At 35.3% G+C, this 11621-nt stretch overlaps 1 protein-coding gene across 6 annotated transcripts; it reads left to right on the forward strand.

Annotated features, from left to right (window-relative positions):
- Positions 1-1459: 1459 nt before the first annotated feature.
- LOC126834651 (neprilysin-11-like) lies at positions 1460-11124 on the forward strand. 6 transcript variants are annotated; one of them, XM_050566741.1, is made up of 20 exons: positions 1460-1701; positions 4227-4424; positions 5318-5430; positions 5554-5604; positions 5724-5882; positions 6390-6473; positions 6792-7009; positions 7123-7356; positions 7868-7966; positions 8049-8190; positions 8796-8913; positions 8986-9082; positions 9155-9331; positions 9518-9630; positions 9740-9798; positions 9912-9960; positions 10044-10111; positions 10252-10379; positions 10675-10833; positions 10903-11124. In XM_050566741.1, the coding sequence occupies exons 2-20, from the start codon at positions 4345-4347 to the stop codon at positions 11074-11076; spliced, it is 2322 nt and encodes a 773-aa protein (XP_050422698.1). In that variant the 5' UTR covers positions 1460-1701; positions 4227-4344; the 3' UTR covers positions 11077-11124. The 6 variants fall into 6 exon arrangements, with proteins under 6 accessions (XP_050422698.1, XP_050422697.1, XP_050422695.1 ...); XM_050566740.1 differs by having other exon boundaries at positions 4230-4424; XM_050566738.1 differs by lacking the exon at positions 1460-1701 and having other exon boundaries at positions 4125-4424.
- The last annotated feature ends 497 nt before the right edge of the window (positions 11125-11621 follow it).

The raw sequence follows: 11621 nt of genomic DNA on the forward strand, positions 1-11621 counted from the left end.
TAGTGAATAATATGCGTAGCTATGTTTAGATGACATTTTTTCTTTGAATCGCTGTCAAAAATACTTTTATGGTCAATCGATCCAATTTAAATATAAACATGCCCCATGGGTGTACATTATTAATGTTATGTTATCCTCAAGCCTTGGTGAATCAGTTAACGGTTCTAACTACATGTGTTTGAACACAATATATTGATACACAATTTGAAGCACAATGTGTTTTAACTGTTGTGTATATGAGTAAAATCGTATATAGCTTATACATAAAAAAATAACCGAATATTTTACTTTAAAGCGTGTATACCTTACACCTTAACTAACTGATGATGTAATATGAAAAAAACAAAATGTGTTTTCATAATTCCCATCAAGAATAGAATATAAACGAAAAAAAAAATTTATATTTATGTATGAAAATCATCTTTTATTTGATTGCATAACATACAAATATATATTTGTTTAATATTAAACTAATTGAACCGTTAAACTCGGGGGGCTCCGTGAGTTTGGCTCCCCCAAAGTATATTTTGGTTATAAAGCCGAAAAAATGGTTTACAAATTCTGAAACCACATTTACAATTAATTTACAAAATTTTGACACCAGTTTGGGGTCGATGCGTTAAACTCGGAGGACTCTGTGAATTTGACTCCCCCGAAAGAGTATTTTGGTAAAACGTGTAGGAAAAATGATTTACGAACTCTGAAACCAGATTTACAATTAATTTACAAAAGTTTGACACTAATTTGGAATTGATAGGATAATGTAGGGGGGCCAACTTCATGTATATGAAAATACTTTGGCGTTGGTGTGATTTCCTGTCACGAGGCCGAGGGGAAATAGTCAAGACGATTGATGACAAATCAATTACCGTAACTGTTACTGATTACCTATAGTTTTAGCTTGTTCATTCAAATATGGCATGAACGCCAATCGGTATAACAGTGTGGCGTGGTCGCTTCTTTATTGGACACTCCTGCATAATAAATGGAGCGTCCATGAGCTCTCCGACGAGGCCGTTGAATCGAGGACAGTAGTCTTCCAACTTGTGGATCTACGGAACAACACATTTTAACTAGTATGAGTCGTGATTACCCAAGCAAGCCAAACCATTAGTAACATAATTATTAGACCCTGATGTATTTTTTTTTTTATACAACGCAAAATATTGTGACGTAGACACTATTACCACCCTCCTGTAGACATATTCTATTCTTTACCACACACACATACATTATATTTATTATTAAATGCGTTATGTCGATACCGTCGTTGTGTGAACAAAATTGATTGAAGTCTTCTGCGATGTTACAAGGTAAGGCGAACCCATTCACCATCATTTATAATGCAATAATTGTCCTACCCTCGTGTGTGTGTATAGCTACGCCGTTACCTGGTTCCGCAGTCGATATTCACACGTAGTCGTGTACTGTGTCTTAATAGTGGGTAAATAAATATTATAAGGACAAAGTTTGAACACCAGTGCTGCTGCTGCCGGGCCAGTCATCGCATAGAGCTGTTGCCGAGACATCTCCTTCGGTCATGATCCGGCTGCTGGACATTTTCCGGACTAGGATTTTCGCCAAAGTAGTGCTACACTCAAAACCGGTAGGGAAAACCCATAAACCCTTTCGAAATGCAAGTACACCACCGTCGGGATGTCGGCTACCGTTGGCCGAGTAATTCTGAATCGAATTTTAGCGGTGAGTACAAGAAGTACAACAACAGAACTATATTTATATTACTGTCCAAAAAATTGTTGTAAATTATTAACTGTAACATTTTCATAAAAAATTTTTTTTTTTTTTTTGAGAATATTATTTTCAGTTAATCACACATTGGTCACACCGTGTTTAGGTGTATATGTAATTGGTGCAGGATAAATTAACTTAGGGTTTTTTTTATGTGTAGCTTATAGTTACTATATTATGATTTGGTGAAGTTAGTCGCCATGTCAACACATATAATTACGCATTCGTGCATGCGAATTGTATATTATTATTACATACCATTGAGTTTGTCATTTTCATAATTATGTACTCATATACACTAACTGGCAATACGTCATGGGGTGTACAGTATATTCAACGATAACTATTGAAAAATACAAAATAGAAAAAAATAATATATAAAAGCTATTGAATGACCTACCCATTTACCTAATGAAAAAAATACCATAATAGTCATGTTGAATATCATATTAAAATATTTTTAATACGACACTTCTTTCATTTTTACTGGTTTTGTGAAAATTACTTCACAGCAGTGGCTCACTGCGTTTAACTTTTTGTGCATACTTTTGTTCTACCTATACATATATTGAACATACTTGGTCGTGCGGGGTAGGTAAATATTTTCCAAACACTACACAATCGACTTTGGCCTCCGGTTCAGGCTTACTGAATCAATGAAACAAGTTCTAACTGTTTGACAAAGTTAAGTCAACGTGTAAACAATAGCTACAAAAAGTAATTGGTTATTTTGGGACGTTTGAAATTATTACTTTTATGACATTAATTGCATCTTTAAAATATGTATATACATTTGTGGTTTTTTAATTGGTTACAATGACAATGAAGTTAGTCAGTTTTGTTACAGTCGACTATAAAAACTATGACTAAAAATGTATTAAAGTGTATCTTTAAACCGTTGTATCCAATGTATAGAGACGTTTATTCTAAAAAAAAACAAGATCAAATGTCTAGTAAATAATTTCGAAAGTAAAAGTATCAGCTTTCAAAATCTTTTTTTAAATTAAAAAAAAATGTTTTATAAGTTTTGAAGTTGCTAACTGGTTTCAACGACGTTCCATTACAGTAATTGTATATTTGATAGAAATGTAACGTTATATTAAAAAAAAAAGGAATTAACTTTCACCGTTGTACAAACGATAGCTTACCAATTGCACGCTTAGTTTGATTGTCTAAATTCATAAATCATAGATAGTTTTAGAGAGTTCTAAGTCCAGACAATTAATAATTCAACATTTTATTAATGGTAATACTAATTGTAGTTTTAGTTATTTATAACAACGTTATTCTTTTAAATTACAAGCTTAACAAACGCTTAAATAATATGAATTTGGTATAAAAATAATACATTGATAAAATACTTAGTATAAAACAAAATTTAGGTCGTTACTGCGATACACAAAGTTGGTATTAATAGTCATCGTTATTCTTCGAAAAAAGTTATATTTGATTTCAAGGATACTCACTAAATATGTCATAACCGTTCGATTCATTGTAAGAGAACGGAAAACGATAGATAGGAAAGGGGTGAAAATAATTGTAACGGGAAAAATGTATTTTTAAATAGACATTTCTATTAATTTGGCTTAAACCAATCAAGTCACATCAGTCAATTAAAATAACATCATTACGGGAAGAACATTTACAGGTAAATACATTTTTAAATGATAATGTTTTTGTTTTCAAATCATTCAATCGTTTGTTTTTGATCTAGTCTCAACTCTAGCTTTTGATTATGGTCTATTAAACACACATGATTAATACAATAATATATTAGATTATTACATTAGCTAATACAAATTTGATATAGTATTCAACAATATAACATCATCCCTTATGAGTTAAGACCTTGTAAACTTAAGATTTTTAAATGGTAACATATACATTTAAAATTGTTTTTTTTTTGTAAAATAAGAATAATTTACTTAAAGTTTTAACCGGCCCATAACAAGGTTTAAATCATTCTTTTTAGGGTAATTTTATTTTAAATTTAAGGATGAAAGGAAGGTCCTAAACGGGTTTATTCCAAAACTAACAATAATTTTACAATAGGGGTATATATTTGTTTTAATCCGATTATAACCGTATGCAATATATAAAATTACTGGTGTTGGATAAAATTTGCAGAAAATTGAAAATATTAGGTCGGTTTTTTTTTACATTCGTCTGCTGCAAATAGTGATTATTATCTTTGACCGAGGGTCGTAATCGGTGTGTTTTTTTTTTGGTAATTACCTATGCGGGGTTGACCGATTGATTCACACGAACGTCACCACACAGCGCACAGAGGGCGTTTTTTTTTCTGTAGTAGTTTTACAAGTGTATATGAACATGAAAGCGTTATGCAATGTGTTGTATTTTGTGCTGTATGCTATTCGTGTCGGATGATTGGACATGTCGCTCGACACCGAATCGCGGCATAGCGCGGTGACGATTTTAGCCTCCAACGATTATAGTGTTTGTCGTTATCATGACAGCAGCGGATACGGCCAAGGGGAAAACGAAGGAGCTGCTGCTGGCCATCAGACCAAACGTCTTCGTTCGGCTGCTGTGCAAACGGTCGAAGATCTCCTGTTTGCCGCCAAAGAGTCTCGTATGGCACCGCCCGGTTCGACTTACAACCATCAACAGCAGCAACAAGACGGCTACGTCTCTGTGGCTTCCATGAAGTACAGGTTAGTGTGGTCGGAGAACGTTTAGTGTTGAGTTTTAGCTTATGTTAGTTTACATTATTCCAATGTTTATAATTTTCGGTAAATTCTAGAGATCTGTCGACTATTGAATACATTTCATTGGTTTTTTAAATTAGGAATTTTAACGACTAGTTTTGAATAATTATTTTCTAAGTTTAAAATATAAGGATGGCAGGATTGGATGATTGTAGTATTATTCTTATCTGCACGCATTACTCAACCGCACTCCATCTCCAGTCATAAATTTTAAACTTGAATTATATTAAAAATCATTATTTAAAAATAGTTATTGACAAGTCAAAATTTTCAGCATATGATTCTTTTTTTTTTAAGTCAAATAAATATATGCGTTCCCGTTTAAGTTTCAAAAGATACTTAAAAAAGGTAAATATTTAGTAATTTTATAAAATCGTACAATTATTAAAGTAAAAATGTTAATAAAAAAAAACTGTAAAAAAGGAACTTTAGAAAATCCCTAAAAAATTAGTGTTATAATTAACAAACACTTAAAAAATTAAAAAAACCGAGTAAGGCTTATTCTTCACTATTTCTCTCTGTTAAACACACTTTTATGTTCACTCTCTTCATTGGTTTACTTCCACCTCTAAATCTCTCTAACCCATTTTACCATTTAATTTCTCTTTTCAGATTCTTTGCTTTAATTTGTTATTCAAAAAAGTGTTTACCATCATTGATGGTATTGCTGCTATTTTATAGAAATTCCCCATTCCCAGCAACTGCTGCCATTTCGCTACTTAAATCGCTCGACCCAACATTTTGATTCCTCTCACAGAACTTTCTCTATTCCCATTCCTAATCTATCCTTCCTCTTTCCAACCGGTTGGCTCTGATCCGGTTGTTTGTATGCTTTTCAGGAAACTACAACAAGTATTGTTGGGCAATAACAAGTTTGAAAAGAAAATCATCCTCGGTCTTGGGCTACTATCATTTTTATGTTTTTTACTCATCACTGCGGTACTTTGGAACGGTAAATACATCTACACTAACATAATATTGCTACCGTCGATTAAAACAAGAAATTCTACTTTTGCTTGACGTTAGTGTTTACCATTGATCGTGTGAATAATAATGGCGATACCGTTTTTGACAGGTATGAACTCTAACTGGACAACGTGTCAGAGTGACGAGTGTTTGATATCAGGTTATGACCGACAGGCAGTATTAGTATAAACGCTTTGAACTTATTTTGTGACGCGGTCGGGCCAATATTAATAATTTGTATATATTTTTTTGTTTTCACTGTCACTCCACGGTATACAGCCACGACCATTATGCAATCGATGAACGCGGCTGTTGACCCTTGCGACGATTTTTACGAATTCGCGTGTGGCAACTGGCAAGACCGTTATCTGCCCGGATCTGGACAAGTCAACTCGTGGTTTATCGAAAGGACTCGGTACATTTCAATGGTAATTACAAGTAAGGCGAACTGATAAAATACATATATAAGGTAGAAAACTAAAGAGAAATAATAGCACTTAAATCACATTTAGTTGCCGGGTGGGAGGAGGGGAGTAATAATAGTACCACGGTCATGGCATTGGAACGGTGTAATAACACGGCGTTATTGACCTCCTAACGATGTCAAAGCAAAATAATTGGTTTTTGACGTTTTAGAAAATATAATTTTTTCATAGCAAAATCGTTCGCCAACTTTTGTGTCCTGTGCACGGTTAAAGAACGTCGAAAAGAAATTTCCAGCGACATAATATTATGCTGTACACTTGCTACAAACGATTCGCGATTGCCTTCAGTAATAAATTGAAAAAAATTGACGAGTGTCAATTGAATTTTGCATTAATTATATGGACAATATGTTTAGCAACGTCACTATTTTGACACCACGTGTACGTGGTCAGAACGGTTTCCTTATTTTGGTTTAGGTAAAATATATAATACATTTAAAAAAAAACATTTTCTTAACAGGAATTTTGGAGGAATGGGATCATAAAAACGATTTAAGATCCCTTAAACAAGCCAGACTTCTGTACAGAACTTGTCTCAATACAGGTAATAATTAAATGTGTGCTGTATATAAAATGAAACGATTGGATCGCGTTAAAGCTAGTCATTCGAGAATGGACATAAGTCATTAACACAAAAAGTTCGGGAAATAAGTAAAAAAATTGTGGGTGATCTGCAACTATGAGCTTTCAACGATATTTTAATCATTGTAGTTTATAGGGAAGAAGGTTTGTGGCTCGCGTCACCCATTCAGATGATCAAAACCCGCCATGACCTCATTTGGAGAAAATCGTGACTTATGTTGTGTCTCGAATGACTAATTCAAAAATTGTACGATATGAACTTCTTACTTGTTGCCTACAGATTTACTAGACGAGGTCGGGTACGAGCCGGTGTATAAGATACTGGAAAAATTGGGACTACCCAGGACGTTTCCGGACTTTACCACCGCTACCTACGCGAACGGAACTACATTCAACATGGCTAGGACTTTGGCTCTGGCCCAGCGATACCTCAGCGCCGATATCCTAGTGCAGTTGTCCTTAGAACCGGATCCTTTCGACAAGATATCCGCCCTATACGTAATGTGCTTTTATCATTTACACTTATTATACCTCTTGTAGATCCGCTACGTCCCCACCGTGTCCTGATTCCACTTTACTAACTTACATTTTTTTTTTCTCATTCCAAACAGTTTGCACCTGCCACCGGCACCAGTGCTCCGTTGCCCGACGTACTGGTGGACTACGGTGAACAACGACGGCTCGCCATGGCCACAGCGGATCAGACAACAGCTCGTGCGGTCCTTTTGCTTAAGGTCCGCTACATGATATCCGTTATAGCCGAACTAACCCAAGACGATAACAACAACGTCACTTCGATGGCCGTAATAGCTCTGAAAATTCTCATTTTGGAATCGAAATTGAAAGTTAGTTTTATAGGCAGTGGGTAATAAATATCTAACAGATCATTATGCGTCCATGGGTTAGAGTATCGGAGGAGCGATGAAAAACAGCCATTTGGTTGGAAAGAGAAACGGTAGTTTAGAGATGGAAATAGAGAACTTGCTACGGGAGACTTGCTAGTCGAGGAATCAGTAGATTAAAGGAAAGGAACTTAAATCAAAGTATTGATAGGCGTATATCGTGAGTAATAGTTTGAAAAATTCAGGAAGGTGTTCAAAGAGGCGTGTTACAGCAATAGCAGGACAAATGAGTGATGGTTTGAACAAGTCGAAGACCAGTAGAGAAACTAAATGGTAAAATGGGTTATGAAGAGATTTAGAGGTGGACGTAAACCGAAGAAGAAGAGGAATGGAATATAGATAGAATAGACAGAGAAATTGAGGCGGTAAAACCTTACACTGTTGTGCAATCAATCAAAATAATTGTGCATGGCTTATTATGGCAACAAATTAATTGGTTCGAATAATATTGCAGCGAGAGCACACTGACCAGGGCGCACCAACTAAGTTTACATTTTCAGATCTAAGCTCATTCATGACATCAAATTCTTCGGACGTTTTAGATGAAAACACGGTATTGTAGTCTTACAAATAAATTTGTTTACACATTGTTAGCCGATTTAATGACTGAAATGTTCCGTTTTCACAATAAAAAGTTCGATTGGTCTTCGTATATTCAAGCGTTGACCGAAGGTACAAACAAAACGCTAACAATGGACGACGTGGTGTACGTTCGAGATCCGGAGTACTTTTTAGGTCTTCAGTCTCAAATGACAAGCACGTCTATAGAAGAATTTCGTGAGTAACACACATTTGTTTTTGTTTTTAGAATAGGTAACTGAGAAAAAAAAATGATTAGTTATCAAATAATTTGATGTATTATATTGCAGTCGTAGTAAATTTAACAACCCTTAGCTTAGTAGCTAATGTAAATAAAGCAGAGAGACAACAGGTAACGGAGAATGGAGACTAAATGAAAAATATAGCCAAGACGTAGGACTAAGTGAAACCCTATAGGGTGCCTCTTAAATTGTTCAATTGAACAAATGCTCAGACTTTAAATAATTATCCTAACCTAACAAAGGACATGTGTAATTGAGGCACATAAGCCGTGTTAGTTCTATACTAGTGTATACTAGTTCTATACTAGTAATGAAGATAGACAAACATATTAGTAAAGTCATAACTAGACTATAGTATAAACCATGAATGACAAATTTTCTGTTTACTTAATAGAAATAAAATACATCATTATAACATATTAAACCCGATTGGTTTTGCTAATATTAGTCTAGGCTAAGTACAATGTCGTTAGGTACGCATGTGCAAGCTAATCGAACTAATGGCGGCTAGAAAAAATGTTTAGATTCTACATTTTGTATTTGTCTGTTGTCGTTTTCCAGAACAACTTGTTTGGTGGAAAATCGTCGAAATACTTATACCTCATACGACGACTAAAATGAGAAAACTAAAATCATCGTTTATCGAATCGATATACCAAACAGACAAAAAACCCACCAGGTGATTGAACGGTTATACCGGGTATGATTTATGTCTTAATGTTTGTAACTGTTCATGTTCCCCTCCTCCAAGGTCGTCCGTATGCACGGAAATCACCAAAACGTTCCTCAACATGCCAATAGCTTATGCCTTTTATCGACGAGACGGTCTGCACGACACCTCGATGAAGGCTAGTCGATCATAGAGCCGAAACACATCTAGACTATCCAACCGATTTGTTTTTTTCTCTTTTTAACGATAGGTTCGCGAAATGCTCGGTCAACTGCAAAAAGCGTTCAAGACTATGATCATGGCATCCCCATGGACGGACAGAACGACCAAACTGGTGACTTCTCAAAAGGTCGATGCCATCCAAGCGGAAATAGGATACCCGAAGATATTCGATTCCCCTTCGGAGCTCGAGAAACTTTTCCAACACGTGAGAAATCAATCACTCTCTCGGTCATACCGGCCTTGTCACTTGCTATCGGTGGCACATTATTGTCGGTTTTAAGTAGTCCACGCTGTAGACAAATTGTCGTCCAATCAGTTATTTTCATCAAAACGAACACCACTAGCTAACGTGCTTGAACAATACCTACTTAATTTGTCTAAACGTTCCCAGGTAGACATCAATGAAGACCAGTTCCTTCAGAGCATGTTGGACATCAAAGCGTTCGAAGTGGCCAGGGTGATCGAAGAAATCGGAAATCCCATTGCTAAAAATACACCACAATCGTACGTTTTACTAGAATATACAAAAATATGTATCTAGATCTAATGTACGTCTGCATCTTTGAAAATATGAATTTGACGTGTCTGCTTTTGTCGCGTTCCATGCAAACAGCACTCTGACGGATCCGTTGGAAGTCAACGCGTTCTACAGTAGAACGCACAACTCAATCAGTAAGACTACAATATTCTTATAACATTTTATATAACGTTTTTTTTTTTTATAACGTACCCGTCTGTCGTTGGGTATGACGTTTAACTATGTACGGTATTATAATTGCACGCAGCCATTCCGGCGGGAATCTTACAAATGCCGTTTTTCTACAAAGGAGTCGAGTGAGTTTTCCCGTCCAAATATGTTGAACTCGAGATCATTTATCTTAACACTGGTAACCGTTTGTCCTGTTTCAATGTATTAGTGTTATCAATTACGGAGCCATAGGATCGATTTTGGGACACGAAATGACACACGGATTCGATATAGAAGGTAGGTGGGGCTGCGAAGAACAAACCTGGTACTCTTTATCTTATTTCTTATGTCTGATATAGTCCAATCTAATCTAATTGAATGTCCCAATAACATATCCATGTTTAGATTAAACGTGCTGGACCTGATTTCGTTTTCAGGGAAAAACTACGACGTTAACGGCAAGAAGACCATGTGGTGGGGACAGCAGACGATTCGGGAATATGTGAAACGAGCTCAGTGTTTCATCAAAGAATATGATCAGTTTTCGTTGACTAAAAACATTCGGGTGAGGACAAAAGCAATCGGAGCCTAGTCTAGATAGCCAGATCTAGAAAAAACTAGTAAAGAAATAAAGTAATGAAATATTTAAATAAAACCTCAACCACGTCTGCTAAGTCTGTTGTGTGTGTTGATATGATAGTAGATCATATTTGAGTATTATTTTCATAGTTAAGGGTTTATTGAAATATTTTTATTATTTTATTTCTTTATTATTCCAATCATTTCTTAATTACGAGTCTCCTATTCCTTTATCTATAAAGTTTCAATGATTTTAATTGTGCTGTTATTTCGATATTCAGCTAAACGGCACACAAACGTTGGCCGAAAACATGGCCGACAATATCGGACTTAAACAGGCGTGGTTGGCGTATAAAATATACCAGTCGGAACACCAAGAGCGACTGCCCGGACTCAAAGGGTTCACCAACGACCAACTGTTCTTTTTGGCGTACGCCAATGTAAGTATGAAATAAAACCAAGTTGGTGGAAATGGAATTTAGACATGAGAATGTTTTCCAAACGTTTAGGTTTGGTGTCACAAGACCAACGCCAAGTTCAGCGAGTTGCAAGCGAACGACGATCACAGTCCAAACAACATACGAGTAATCGGTTCGTTGAAAAACAATTATGACTTTGCAAACGTCTGGAAGTGTCCGGCCAACAGTCCAATGAATCCAAGCAATAAGTGCGTCATGTGGTGAATAGAAATAACGATAATAATAATGTAAACTTATGCGAATTTTGTGTAAATAAACAAAGCTATTCGATACATTGTAAACTTGATATTGTGCTTATTGTAATACCATTAGGTATAGGCACCCACCGTCAAGCAGGGGCCATGCTGTTTTTATAAATACATGTATCTAAACTTACCAAAATTGTCAATCCGCAAATTGGCACCGCCTGAAAGGATTTGACCGGAAATAGAATACAAAATCAACTAAAATGCCGTTACTGTACATTTTGGTATATTTTTTGTCTTAAACGTATTGAACAAAAATAAATCTTAATAAATTAAATAGGTCCTACTCTATAAATGGTAATTACATAGATTAAATATAGAGTATAGTAACTAAAGTAAACACAGGATTTCAAATCACTAAGTGAGAATAGAAAATAATATATATATATATATTATGTATCATAAAATATATATAACCTGTACATTGAGCGCTTCGAATCAAAATTACAACGCATACAATATGCTTGTAAACAATAATAATAATAATAAAAACAGTTTTACAAA

The sequence above is a fragment of the Adelges cooleyi genome, unplaced genomic scaffold, assembly GCF_023614345.1.
Source record: "Adelges cooleyi isolate 19-005CV unplaced genomic scaffold, UGA_ACOO_1.1 ACOO_flye_CR_arks_rails_tigmint_CR_PRNA_21, whole genome shotgun sequence".
Taxonomy (NCBI): Eukaryota; Metazoa; Arthropoda; class Insecta; order Hemiptera; family Adelgidae; genus Adelges; species Adelges cooleyi.